At 41.5% G+C, this 12,307-nt stretch overlaps 1 protein-coding gene across 2 annotated transcripts in view; it reads left to right on the plus strand.

The window, feature by feature from the left end:
- Window positions 1-12,307, plus strand: part of LOC109401442 (glutamate [NMDA] receptor subunit 1) — a 416,903-nt gene that overhangs the window by 47,345 nt on the left and 357,251 nt on the right. For both annotated transcript variants that reach the window (XR_009999508.1, XM_062861071.1), the window contains exon 2: window positions 6,565-6,692. Coding sequence is in view for 1 of the 2 variants with exons in the window: in XM_062861071.1 (XP_062717055.1) it covers window positions 6,666-6,692 (27 nt within the window). In the remaining variant the exon portion in view is untranslated. The remainder of the gene's footprint in view (window positions 1-6,564; window positions 6,693-12,307) is intronic.

Below are 12,307 nucleotides of genomic sequence, written 5' to 3' on the forward strand. Positions count from 1 at the left end.
GTGAGCACCAACGTCTGTATATCCAGCTGCAGAACGCGTACGACCAATATTATTTGAATGCAGGTGTTCTATCAGCTATCAACCACATCAAAGGACAAATGCTAGCTCTTCAGCGCAGTTTCACTTCAATGTTCGTCCGAATTAATGAAACATATGTGGCAGGGGAAGCACTATCGACCTTTCAGTTGGGTGAACGCAAAAGAAAACGCACTACGATCACGAATCTGCGGATAGACAACGCAACCCTGAACAACTCGTCGGAGATTGAACAACGCATGCTGAACTTCTACCGTGAACTCTACTCCGACGAAGGGGGGAACAACGAGGAAGGTGAGAGAAGCTTTGACTGCGATAGAATCATCCCAGAAAACGACGAGTTAAACAACGCTTCCATGAGTGACATAACAACAGCAGAAATACTCTCTGCAATCCGAACGAGCGCATCTCGGAAATCCCCGGGACCCGACGGCATCCCGAAGGAATTCTACAAACGTACCTTCGACATTATCCACAGGGAACTAAATCTAATCCTAAACGAAGCGCTCGACGGCAACTTCCCATCTGAATTCGTGGACGGAGTCATTGTTTTAGTCAAAAAGAAAGGTTCGGACGACACTCCTCATTCGTATCGGCCGATCTCGTTGCTAAATTTTGACTACAAAATACTCTCTCGCATCTTGAAGGCTCGTCTCGAAAACGTAGTGCGGGATCACCACATTTTGACCGAGAGTCAAAAATGCGCCAACCCGAACAGAAATATTTTCCAGGCCACTCTTTCTCTGAAGGATCGCGTTGCTCAGTTGATTCAGAGGAAACAAAAAGCCAAACTAATCTCTTTCGACCTAGAGCAAGCATTTGACCGTGTACGACGTCCCTACCTACATCGTACCATGTGCTCGCTCGGGATAAACTGAAGACTCGTCGACTTGCTATTTCGGATAGCCACTCTTTCTTCATCTCGCCTCCTAGTCAATGGTCATCAATCGCCCTCGTTCCCTATCCAGCGATCGGTACGACAAGGGTGCCCTCTGAGCATGCTGTTGTTCGTTCTTTATCTTCATCCACTATTGACCAAGCTCGAGGGAGTGAGTAGAGAGGATCTCGTCGTAGCCTACGCGGACGACATCACCGTAATCAGTACATCAACGCAGAGAATACATACCATGAAGGAACTCACCGACCGTTTTGAGCATGTATCCGGGGCGAGGCTAAACCTACAAAAAACGCAATCCATCGATATAGGCTACATTGGCGGCAACCCTCTGGATATACCATGGCTACGCACAACCAATACGATTAAAGTTTTAGGAGTGATATTTGCAAACTCCATACGTCTGATGGTTACATTTAATTGGGATGCAATGGTGCGAAAATTTTCCCAATTAATTTGGTTCCACTCTATGCGATCCCTTAATCTGTATCAGAAGGTAACACTCCTAAATACTTTCATCACGGCAAAGATATGGTACCTCGCCTCACATCTCTGTCCATACGCTGTCCATACTGCAAAGCTCACCTCCACAATGGGAAGTTTCCTCTGGAGTAGGATGCCGGCACGTGTCCCGATGATCCAACTGGCACGTGAACGATCACAAGGGGGATTAAAGTTGCAACTTCGTGCAATAAAATGCAAATCATTACTCCTTAATCGTCATTTGCTAGATTTAGACTTCCTTCCGTTCTACAAATCCATCATTCACTCGAACAATCAACCACAAACTCCTGTTCCTGCTGATCTACCGGACCTCAAGTTAATATGTCAACAACAAAGGCTGCTTCCAATCCAAATACAGCAGAACCCTAGTAGTGAACAAATTTGTTGTTATTTCCTGGAGCAAACTGAGGCCCCAAGAGTGGAACGTATGCACCCCAACACCGACTGGAAGCGTGCGTGGCTAAATGCATCCTCCCGCCGGCTCCCTAGTTCGATACGCAGCGACCTCTTCATCTTTATGAATGAAAAAACCGAACACCGGCAATTCTTGCATCTCATAAGACGTGCGGATGGCGAAAATTGCACTCACTGTGGAACGGCTGTAGAAACAATGGAACACAAATTTAGTACGTGCCCACGAGTCGCGAGGGCCTGGACTCTTCTACAACATAATCTGACAGCGGTTCTCAACGGATGGCGGCGCCTCAGCTTCAACGATCTACTCCGACCAGTGCTACCAAATATAAATCTAACGAAAAGAATTAGGATATTAAAATTATTTTCACTCTACATCTCCTATATTAACAAGTGTAATAATAGAATAGATGTTGCTGCCCTTGAATTCCACTTGAACTGCGAATGTTAATACAATTATGTAAATAATTACTTTTAATCATTCTGGAACAATAAAATTTCTCTTATAAAAAAAAAATTGATACTTGATACGACGTTATAAAATATGAAAAATTCAATAAATCATATTTCTTTAAATAAAACAAATCGAAATATTTTTTTGAAGTCCACGTGGACATTAGAGGAGAAGGGGAGGGGGGGGGGGTTTCAGTGAAATGTCCACGCTTGTCCACGCGGAGGTGGGAGGGGTAAAAATCACAATTTTTCTGCCCATATGCTATATGGACGGCGCCTAATGCGAAGAGCCATATAGGCTATAATTAAAGCTAATGAAAAACATATTAATAATCCCACCCTTATTAAGCCTCGCAGTTGAAGCTTAGAAGGATATCTGATTATCTCGGAGAAACACAAGGTCAACTAAATACACCATTGCTGCGGTTAGCGCAGTAAGGGCAGAATACTGTGGAGGGCGCCCTAGTACTCCACAGGCTCCGTTAAGCGGTTAGGATTTTATTAGATCCCCCTAACCATTCATTCCTAGGCATGGTAAGCATATAGCCGCATTACACCATGAATTGGGTCACCTATTTAATGGACTCTTACCACCGGAACAGGCGGTCCGTAATGTTATTCTTAGCCAATTGTTACAACCGCTACCGACACTACACAGCTATCTAGGCTGATCTAGAAAATAAGTTAATATTGATGGCCAACTTCATACGGACCCGAACAGCTGGAAAAAGCAGGAATTATTCATTTGGAGCCCCTATAACCATAGCTGTAAAGGCATTCAGCATGACCATGCTGAGGGTGACGGGTTCGATTAACGGTCGGCCTAGGAACATTTCGGAAGGGAAATTACCTTTACTTTCTTGTGCATATAGTATCTTCGTACCTGCAACATGTTATACATATGTAAAATAATTATTGGCGGTGAAAGCTCCCACTAAATACCTGTAAAAGCGCTGAGAAGCAGGATTTTTTTTCGGCAGGGATGTTACGCGTTGTGGGTTTCGTGGCCGCGTGGGCAGAGGTGTCAGTCATCTAGCCGTTTCGTAATCCTCGGAGTGTGGGTTCGATTCCCGCTCCAGTCAGGGAAAACTTTTCATCAAATGGAAAATTCTTCACTGAGCCACTGGGTGTTATGTGTGTTGTCCGTTGTCATATGTTAGTGCTTGTTCAATCTGTACAACCTCTGGTTGAAGACGGTGTAGTGTCTTTTTTAAATTTATTTTTTACGCCAAGAGAAGAAGAAGATGACTATCAATTTCTTTGGGTATCCTAAACACAACAGACATGAAAATCTAAGAAGGTTCAACCAATTGGCGCCGGGTATTGGAGCAAAAACTATACGAAGTTCATTGTCGTTATCCAATTGACCACCTTCCGGAATCCCTGTAACCGGTTCCGCATTGACCAGACCCGACCAGAACCCTTCAAGATGGTTCTAAACGATATGTTACTCATTTCAGTGAAGTGTGCAGAGAAGTTATACAATAAAATGCATAAAGTTAACCTTCACATTACCGACCCCCGACAACTCATTTTGAAAATGCTGGCATTTCGTCAATTTTCATCCGATTTTTTTGAAGTCGCCCTTAATCGATCATAAATTGGTGCTAGTTTATCACACTCAAGTGGTCATGTAACATCTGTAACAATTCCGGAGATATTCCGGATTGAACTGGGGTCAGGGGTTGGGGGAAGTGTCTGTTTTGCCAAATGCCTAAAAGTGGTTATTTCGTGTGTTATTGTGTTTGAGAGGCCCCCGCGGAACCTGTTTCAGGTGTTCCGGAGTGGACATATCAGTTGCTTCATACTTCAGTAATTTTTTCTTCCCCGTTCTCTTGAAATCATGAAGTTTGATACGTCGTACGGCATGTTTTGTTTGCAAACCAGAAATGGTCCATAAAGCCTGTATCCGCAATAATCGGGACACAGAAGTACGACTATAGCTCTGTAATGAATCAGTAAAATTAGCCAAATAATTGACTGAGAACTCTTTAGTGTATGTTTATTATTTGTGCAAAATTTCATAAAAATCGATGCATTACTTTTAACTGTGGATGAAAAACAAACAGACGTGATTTTAAGCATTTTGTACAATCATGACCAATTTTCATTCGCATAATAGATGGTTCTTTTGTGCTACAGTTCAAAGTATTGTGATGATAATTATGAAATTTCGTTAGCAGTTATGATACTTATAGAGACACTTTCTTGCAAAATTTCATCAACTTTGATCAATTCGTTTGAAAGTTACAAGTGTTGATAGGGGTGATTGTTAGTGAAATTCTTTCGTGTTTTTCATGTGCGATATTTGCCTATTCATATCTCTTGAATTTCGCTGCCAATTTTCATGAAATTTTCACAGAAGGTAGTTGATTATGTGTATATCATGTCTGAAAAATTTGATGATTATTGGTGCAGTACTTTCAATAGTACAATCGAAACAACAAAGCGTGCTTACTAATTTCCGTCTGAGGGGCTAAAATTACGTTCAGTCCCAATACATGTTTCGACTATGAAATTGTTGATAGAACATCGATTTGTTTGAAATTTTGCTTATGCAACAAATGTTGATTGGGAGGTTTGTGTTCAAAATTTCAGTCAGTCAGTCCTTTGCCAAATTCAAAAGTTACAGTGCTGACAAGCAAAACCAGGGGCTGTACAAATTTCGATGGCGCACATTCTACTCCTTCATTGTTATAACAAAAAGTACTGCACCGTTTTACACGAAATTTTGTAGGTAAAATGAACACATCCAAAGACGTTGTTAGGCCAAATTTAAACTTTTTTATTGTATCTTTTGCAGAGTTACAGCTGTATTTCGCTGTCCCGATTGTTGCGGATACAGGCTTTATGTCACCCCCCCGGAACCTATGCTAGATGTTCCGGGGTGGCCATATTAGTTGATACAGACTTCAGGGTATCATTTGTGATTCAATCATTCGAAATCATGAAGTTTGATATGTCGCACGACATGTTTTGGATGAAAACCAGAAGTGTCCCCAATGAGGCCCCCGCCGGACCTGTCGCGGTGATCCGGATGGGTCAACTTATTCAAATCTGATTATCGCAGATGTGTTTTATTGTTCGCAATGAAAATTCCGCTGAAAATCGATGGTTCAAACACAATAACACACGAAATAATCATTTTTTGCCATTTCGGCACCCTCCCTGACCGGAATATCTCCGGAATGGTTCCGGATATCGCATGACCACTTGGGTGTAATAAACTAGCGAGAGACGAACCAGCCAAGGGCTGAAAGTCTCTCTAATAAAGACAAATCAATCAATCAATCAATAATAAACTAGCACCAATTTATGATCGATTGAGGGCGACTTCAAAAAAGTTGGATGACGGAATGCCAGCATTTTGAAAATTAGATGTTGAGGCTCGGGTACGTGAAGGTTAATAACATTTGTGGATTTTCAAGCACAAATCAACGACGAAAACTAATATTTCGAATGTTCCGGATTTCCGGAACCGGTTCTCTATAATTAGTTAATATCAATGTCTATAATCAAAAACCACGTGAATACCTTTCCAAATATTCTTGGATGGTCCTGATTACTTATTTAGTTGCAAAGTTATAGCTTGCCACAGTTAGGGTATCTAAAGCGGCATTTTTCAGTTGAAAAAAGTTCCCGGTGGCCACAGTAGCCAAATCCGGATTTCTCCGGTGGTTTTTAAAACTACACATGTGCCGCTTTCATTTGAACCAAAGAGATCCAAAATCGGACAAGTCATTGATTTTTGCAAGCTGTCCAAATTTTTATGGCAAAAATTACACCAAGGTCTTATTTGCAATAATAGGATGATGCTTCATGTGCAGTATGTTGAACTGAAAGTACTCTTTTTGTTTCGTTATCTGCTATCTGTTATCTGTTAGTTCTGCTGAGCCAAGTTATATTGCTGAAATCAGTGTTTTTTTGTATTAGTTTATGAATAGTTCTGCTTGTTTTTGTACTTTTGTACATATATTAGTTCTTAGAAAATTCAATTAGACCATAAGGAGTCCGTTGAATGATAATAATAATAAATAAATAAATTTGTAACTTTTTATGGGTTGCCCCCAGGCGTCGTTCAATGTTTTGATTTTTGAGAAAGGTTTATTTCCGCGAAAAACAATTGTCAGAAAATTGCAGACTGTTTTTCGTTAAACAAAATCTACAAAGAATTGAAATTTGAAAAAGTTAAAAAATACTCTAAGATCTTACTAAGGTTAAAAGTTGCATAATATGATTTTCATTTCTTCTACTTTTTACAGGAATTTCTTCTAGGGATGCCGCATTTTCGGATAAAAATATACACGTTTCGTTTTTGCGAACTGTGCCACCTTTTTATCACCAGGCGGATGTTTGGCTTGAAATGCTAAGCCATTTCGGTTACACCAAGGTATGTTTAATCAAAATAATTTCAACCACATGCACTCAGAAGTAATACTAAAATAAAATGAACGTAACTTCAGGAAAAATTGTTCAGTTTTCGCTGTTTTCGGAGCCCAATTTTTGAATATTTATCAATATGGTAGAACTTAATCCTTTTAAAAAAAAAGTACGATCGTACACGCAAACCTAGAAAAGCTACCAAAAATTGAGATATGCCATTCCTACCAGTATTAAAAACATACAGAAAGTATTATAAATCATAATCCATTCGTTGTATTAAGAAGCGCTACAAGGTTCCATAGGGCCCATACCATTACACACAAACACCTCTATTCAAGCGAGAAGTTGAACCGGGTTGAGTCTAAAAATAACTTTCGCTTCGCTGTTGAGCCTCGCGTCCTATCGTCTTCTGGGAATTTTCCACTTGCAAACAGCACCCATATTTGCATAGTTGACCTAAGTGCCACTGTAGTTTTCAACACACTTTTGAAAGCTGAGGATACCAAATACCCAATGGTTCTACCCACCAGTCATCATCTCACCTAGATCCTCCGCCACTTCCACGAAAAACTGCTGCACGCTGGCCCACAGCTGCTAATGGCAGCAGTTCGTCAACGCTTTTGGCCGTTAGGAGGGAGAAACGTAGCACGGAACGTAGCGATGGTGTTGTTTCAAATGCGATTCAGAATATATCGTGCAGTTTCGAATTTAACTTTTCCATAATTCATGCGCCTCTGAACTGGATTAAAAATGTATCATAGACTAGCCGTATTATCCAGTTGAATTAGATTTTTTTTAAATTCTCACAAAAAAGCAATATGGCAGACAGTCCACGGGACTGACAGTACCGTTCAAAAATTTTAAGACAATCCAAATTTCCAATCGATCAATTACAGTGGGGACGTTACGTCAAGAAGAAGAAGAAAATAAAGAAGCAGAACATTTGTTATTGTGCTATTACTGCCTTTGTTTACTGTTCAAGTTCTTCCTCTTTTTCTTCTTAGCGTAAGGGAGTCCAAGAACGACGTAGAATTTTAGGGGGAGGAGGGTGTCTGTATCAGAAATGGGAAAATATGTTACGAGGGGGGAGGAGCAACAATGGAAATCTAGCGATCATGATAAGATCCCGAATGTGTCGCGGTTGAAGTGCACCGCCCGATCATAGCAACAGCGAGATAACGTTGTCGTCATGCATTATAACAAACCACGCTCCGCGATAATTGAATCGCGAGGCATGTGCGGCCATGATGCGATCGTTGTCATGAAGTTGAAATGATAAATACCGAAAATCATTCACTTTTTGTGCATTCTTGTTGATCTAATATCAAGATATGCCAATTGATGTATTGTTTTCAATTATGAATTCTGTTTATTGATCCATAATTGGTTTTTATCGTGATGAATAAAATTTATCGCGACTTGTAACATGATCCGATAACATGTGATCCCATGATAAAGCGTGCATCAGATGGGTTGATTGCCTGTGATCCCATGATACAAGCACGGTGTGAGGGTGTCGGCATCATGCTACTGCAAGAGCAAAGGTAATCTTGGATTGTTCGTATCCTGTATCATTTGTCACTAGAAGTGATTTGCTTCCATCCTTGGGGAGGAGGGAGTAAAAAATCGGCAAAAAATGCTACGTCATTTATGAACGCTCCCTAACGTGTTCACTGGGATAAGGCTTAGGTAATTAAATATCTAAGGATAGGGCCTGCTTCGCAGCTTTGTGTTTCCAGGAATTGAACTCGTCAGCTCCAGCATGGTACTGCTAAATAACCACGCTTTTACACCTGTGGCTATATGAACCCAATATAGGAGGCTCAAGTAAAAGTTGCAAATTACTATCCAATACAACATCCACTTATTTAGGGTGACCAACAAATAAAGGGAAAATTAGTGGCAGTTTATTATTTTTTAGTTGTGGATCTATATTTTTATCAGGTACTGTACGGTTTTTTCCTAGAGACGCATTTAACATTTGTACAAGTTTTTTATTTCATGCATATGATGATTAAAATTACATTTTAACTACATCATTATAACACCTCTGCGTTTATATTACATCTAGGAAGCTTTTATTCAGCATGCGTATTTATTGGTTTTAATTGTTATTTTCGATACTTAGAGGATCGCAGTAGTCGTTGCCGCGCGCAGACGTGTTTTCAATTGCTCGTCACGTTATTTTTTTCCAGCTATCGATTTTCACCGTTCGGCAGGTTGTTTGACCGGCACTACGCCTCACGGATTGTGATTTCGCGAGTGATTCTAGATTCTAGCCATCTAGGCAAGCAAAGCAAAGCAAAGCAAAGATAACCGTACACATCGTAGTTGCTACTCCGTGATTGACCAGAACAATCGAAGTTGCACAGAGAGCCAATGAATGTGAAAGCTTAGGACTAGCTAACCATTCTCAATGTGCACAATTCGAGAGTTCAGCTATTTAAAGTCAATAACGGCGCTGGCCACGTCCTTACGGTCATCAGGAAAGGGAAGTAATGTTAGTTCGACAACCGTTGCTACTAGAAACCGTGGAATCCACAGCATCCCCACAGTTGTCACGGGAAGGAATGGTGGTTAGTAGGGTAGGGTAAGGTGTGGATCTAGGAGCCACCTCTGTTAGGTGATATGATCCACTAGTTATATGGAAATACACGTCGCGGTCTTCATCACGATTATGATTTATTTGATCACGATGACCACTGATCCCGGATTTCGTGCTCGCGTTTCCATCGCCCTACCGTGGAAACCGACTGATCTACGATTATTGTAGCGCGATTCTGAACCCGGATTTTTCACTCGCACTTCCATCGCCCTACCGAGAAAACCGACTGATCAACGAATATTGTAGCGCGATTCTGATCCCGGATTTTTCACTCGCACCCCCATCACTCTTACCTGAAAATTGTCTGCCATTCGAAAATTCTCAAGCTAATCTGATTCCGCATTCCACACTCGCGCTTGCATGGCTCTACCGAGAAAATCGACTGATCAACGAATATTGTAGCGCGATTCTGATCCCGGATTTTTCACTCGCACTTCCATTGCCCTATCGAGAAAACCGACTGACCAACGAATATTGTAGCGCGATTCTGATCCCGGATTTTTCACTCGCACCCCCATCACTCTTACCTGAAAATTGTCTGCCATTCGAAAATTCTCAAGCTAATCTGATTCCGCATTCCACACTCGCGCTTGCATGGCTCTACCGAGAAAACCAACTGACCAACGAATATTGTAGCGCGATTCTGAACCCGGATTTTTCACTCGCACTTCCATCGCCCTACCGTGGAAACCGACTGACCAACGAATATTGTAGCGCGATTCTGATCCCGGATTTTTCACTCGCACTTCCATCGCCCTATCGAGAAAACCGACTGACCAACGAATATTGTAGCACGATTCTGATCCCGGATTTTTCACTCGCACTTCCATCGCCCTATCGGGAAAACCGACTGACCAACGAATATTGTAGCGCGATTCTGAACCCGGATTTTTCACTCGCACTTCCATCGCCCTATCGGGAAAACCGACTGACCAACGAATATTGTAGCGCGATTCTGATCCCGGATTTTTCACTCGCACCCCCATCACTCTTACCTGAAAATTGTCTGCCATTCGAAAATTCTCAAGCTAATCTGATTCCGCATTCCACACTCGCGCTTGCATGGCTCTACCGAGAAAACCGACTGACCAACGAATATTGTAGCGCGATTCTGAACCCGGATTTTTCACTCGCACTTCCATCGCCCTACCGTGGAAACCGACTGACCAACGAATATTGTAGCGCGATTCTGATCCCGGATTTTTCACTCGCACTTCCATCGCCCTATCGAGAAAACCGACTGACCAACGAATATTGTAGCACGATTCTGATCCCGGATTTTTCACTCGCACTTCCATCGCCCTATCGGGAAAACCGACTGACCAACGAATATTGTAGCGCGATTCTGAACCCGGATTTTTCACTCGCACTTCCATCGCCCTATCGGGAAAACCGACTGACCAACGAATATTGTAGCGCGATTCTGATCCCGGATTTTTCACTCGCACCCCCATCACTCTTACCTGAAAATTGTCTGCCATTCGAAAATTCTCAAGCTAATCTGATTCCGCATTCCACACTCGCGCTTGCATGGCTCTACCGAGAAAACCGACTGACCAACGAATATTGTAGCGCGATTCTGATCCCGGATTTTTCACTCGCACTTCCATCGCCCTATTGAGAAAACCGACTGACCAACGAATATTGTAGCGCGATTCTGAACCCGGATTTTTCACTCGCACTTCCTTCGCCCTACCGAGAAAACCGACTGACCAACGAATATTGTAGCGCGATTCTGATCCCGGATTTTTCACTCGCACCCCCATCACTCTTACCTGAAAATTGTCTGCCATTCGAAAATTCTCAAGCTAATCTGATTCCGCATTCCACACTCGCGCTTGCATGGCTCTACCGAGAAAACCCGATTCTAGGTTCTAGCCATCTAGGCAAGTGCGAAAAACGATTCGAGTGGTGTTAAATTACCGGTTTCGGTGATTCAGGGGCGTTTTGAAAGAGCCGTCTAAAAGAGGATTTCTCGCGCATCTGCTGGTCAATCGGATGACGGTACTATACCACCCGGCAAGAAACCCCGTTCATCAATTAGTTTCAGTGCCAGTTTCAACTAGACTGTTTCAATAAGATTGTAAATTTACATTTTTCAAGAAAACCAAAAAAGGTGGTGGCGTTTGGTGGCGTGTGGTACATTTTTCTCTTCGCGTGACGTTTTCATATCGGCGTGCATTTTAGATTTTCGGGCGACCATTTGAAAGTTTCAGCGTGCCTTACGATTACTTTATGACTACGAAAATATCGGTTCTGTGAAGTGGTTTTCTCATACATTTTTGCTTCTTCGTTGCTTGGAAGTTCGTCAAGCATACCATTGGACAACGAGCATTACTCAACAGATTGGTGAGATCTTTCCAACATATATTATTTTATTTTATTTTAAATCTTAATTACCTTTGCTATAATGATTATATTTCAACCATATTCAATTTCGTAAATTATGGAGCGTTTGGTACGGTATGTCCACGCATCCTTCCACCCCTGTAGATTCTAGAATTGTTTCGACACAAAATGTAATAAAATGTAGAATTCGAGGCATTTCCAAGAATCATCTTTGCGATAGAGTAAAGTGGGGCAAAAGTTCGAGTGGGGCAAGAGTTTCTTTTGAAGTTTTTGAGCTTAATTCAAATGATATCTTTCGGGTGTCAAGGCTGTTCGATGCCTTTTTGAAAAAGAGTCTTTCACTCCAAAAATTATGAAAATTGATCAATATTTCGAAAAGTTATGACAAAATGTTGGTTTTTGATCAAAAAATTGTAATATGCGATGGTCCTTCCAACGCATGGAATGGAATTGTAATGAAATCGAATTCGAAATTTTATTTTGGGGCGTAACTAGGCATATTTTGAAGATGCTTTAGCATGTATAACTTTTTTCAAAAAAGTTTTGGAAATCATATTTTACACATAGTGGGGCAAAAGTTCGAATTGTGGGGCAAGAGTTCGAATCATGTGACAACTTTAGGTAAAACCCTAAAATTCTGCAAAATGTACATATTATCTCTAAAAATG

Source organism: Aedes albopictus, chromosome 3 (assembly GCF_035046485.1).
Source record: "Aedes albopictus strain Foshan chromosome 3, AalbF5, whole genome shotgun sequence".
Taxonomy (NCBI): Eukaryota; Metazoa; Arthropoda; class Insecta; order Diptera; family Culicidae; genus Aedes; species Aedes albopictus.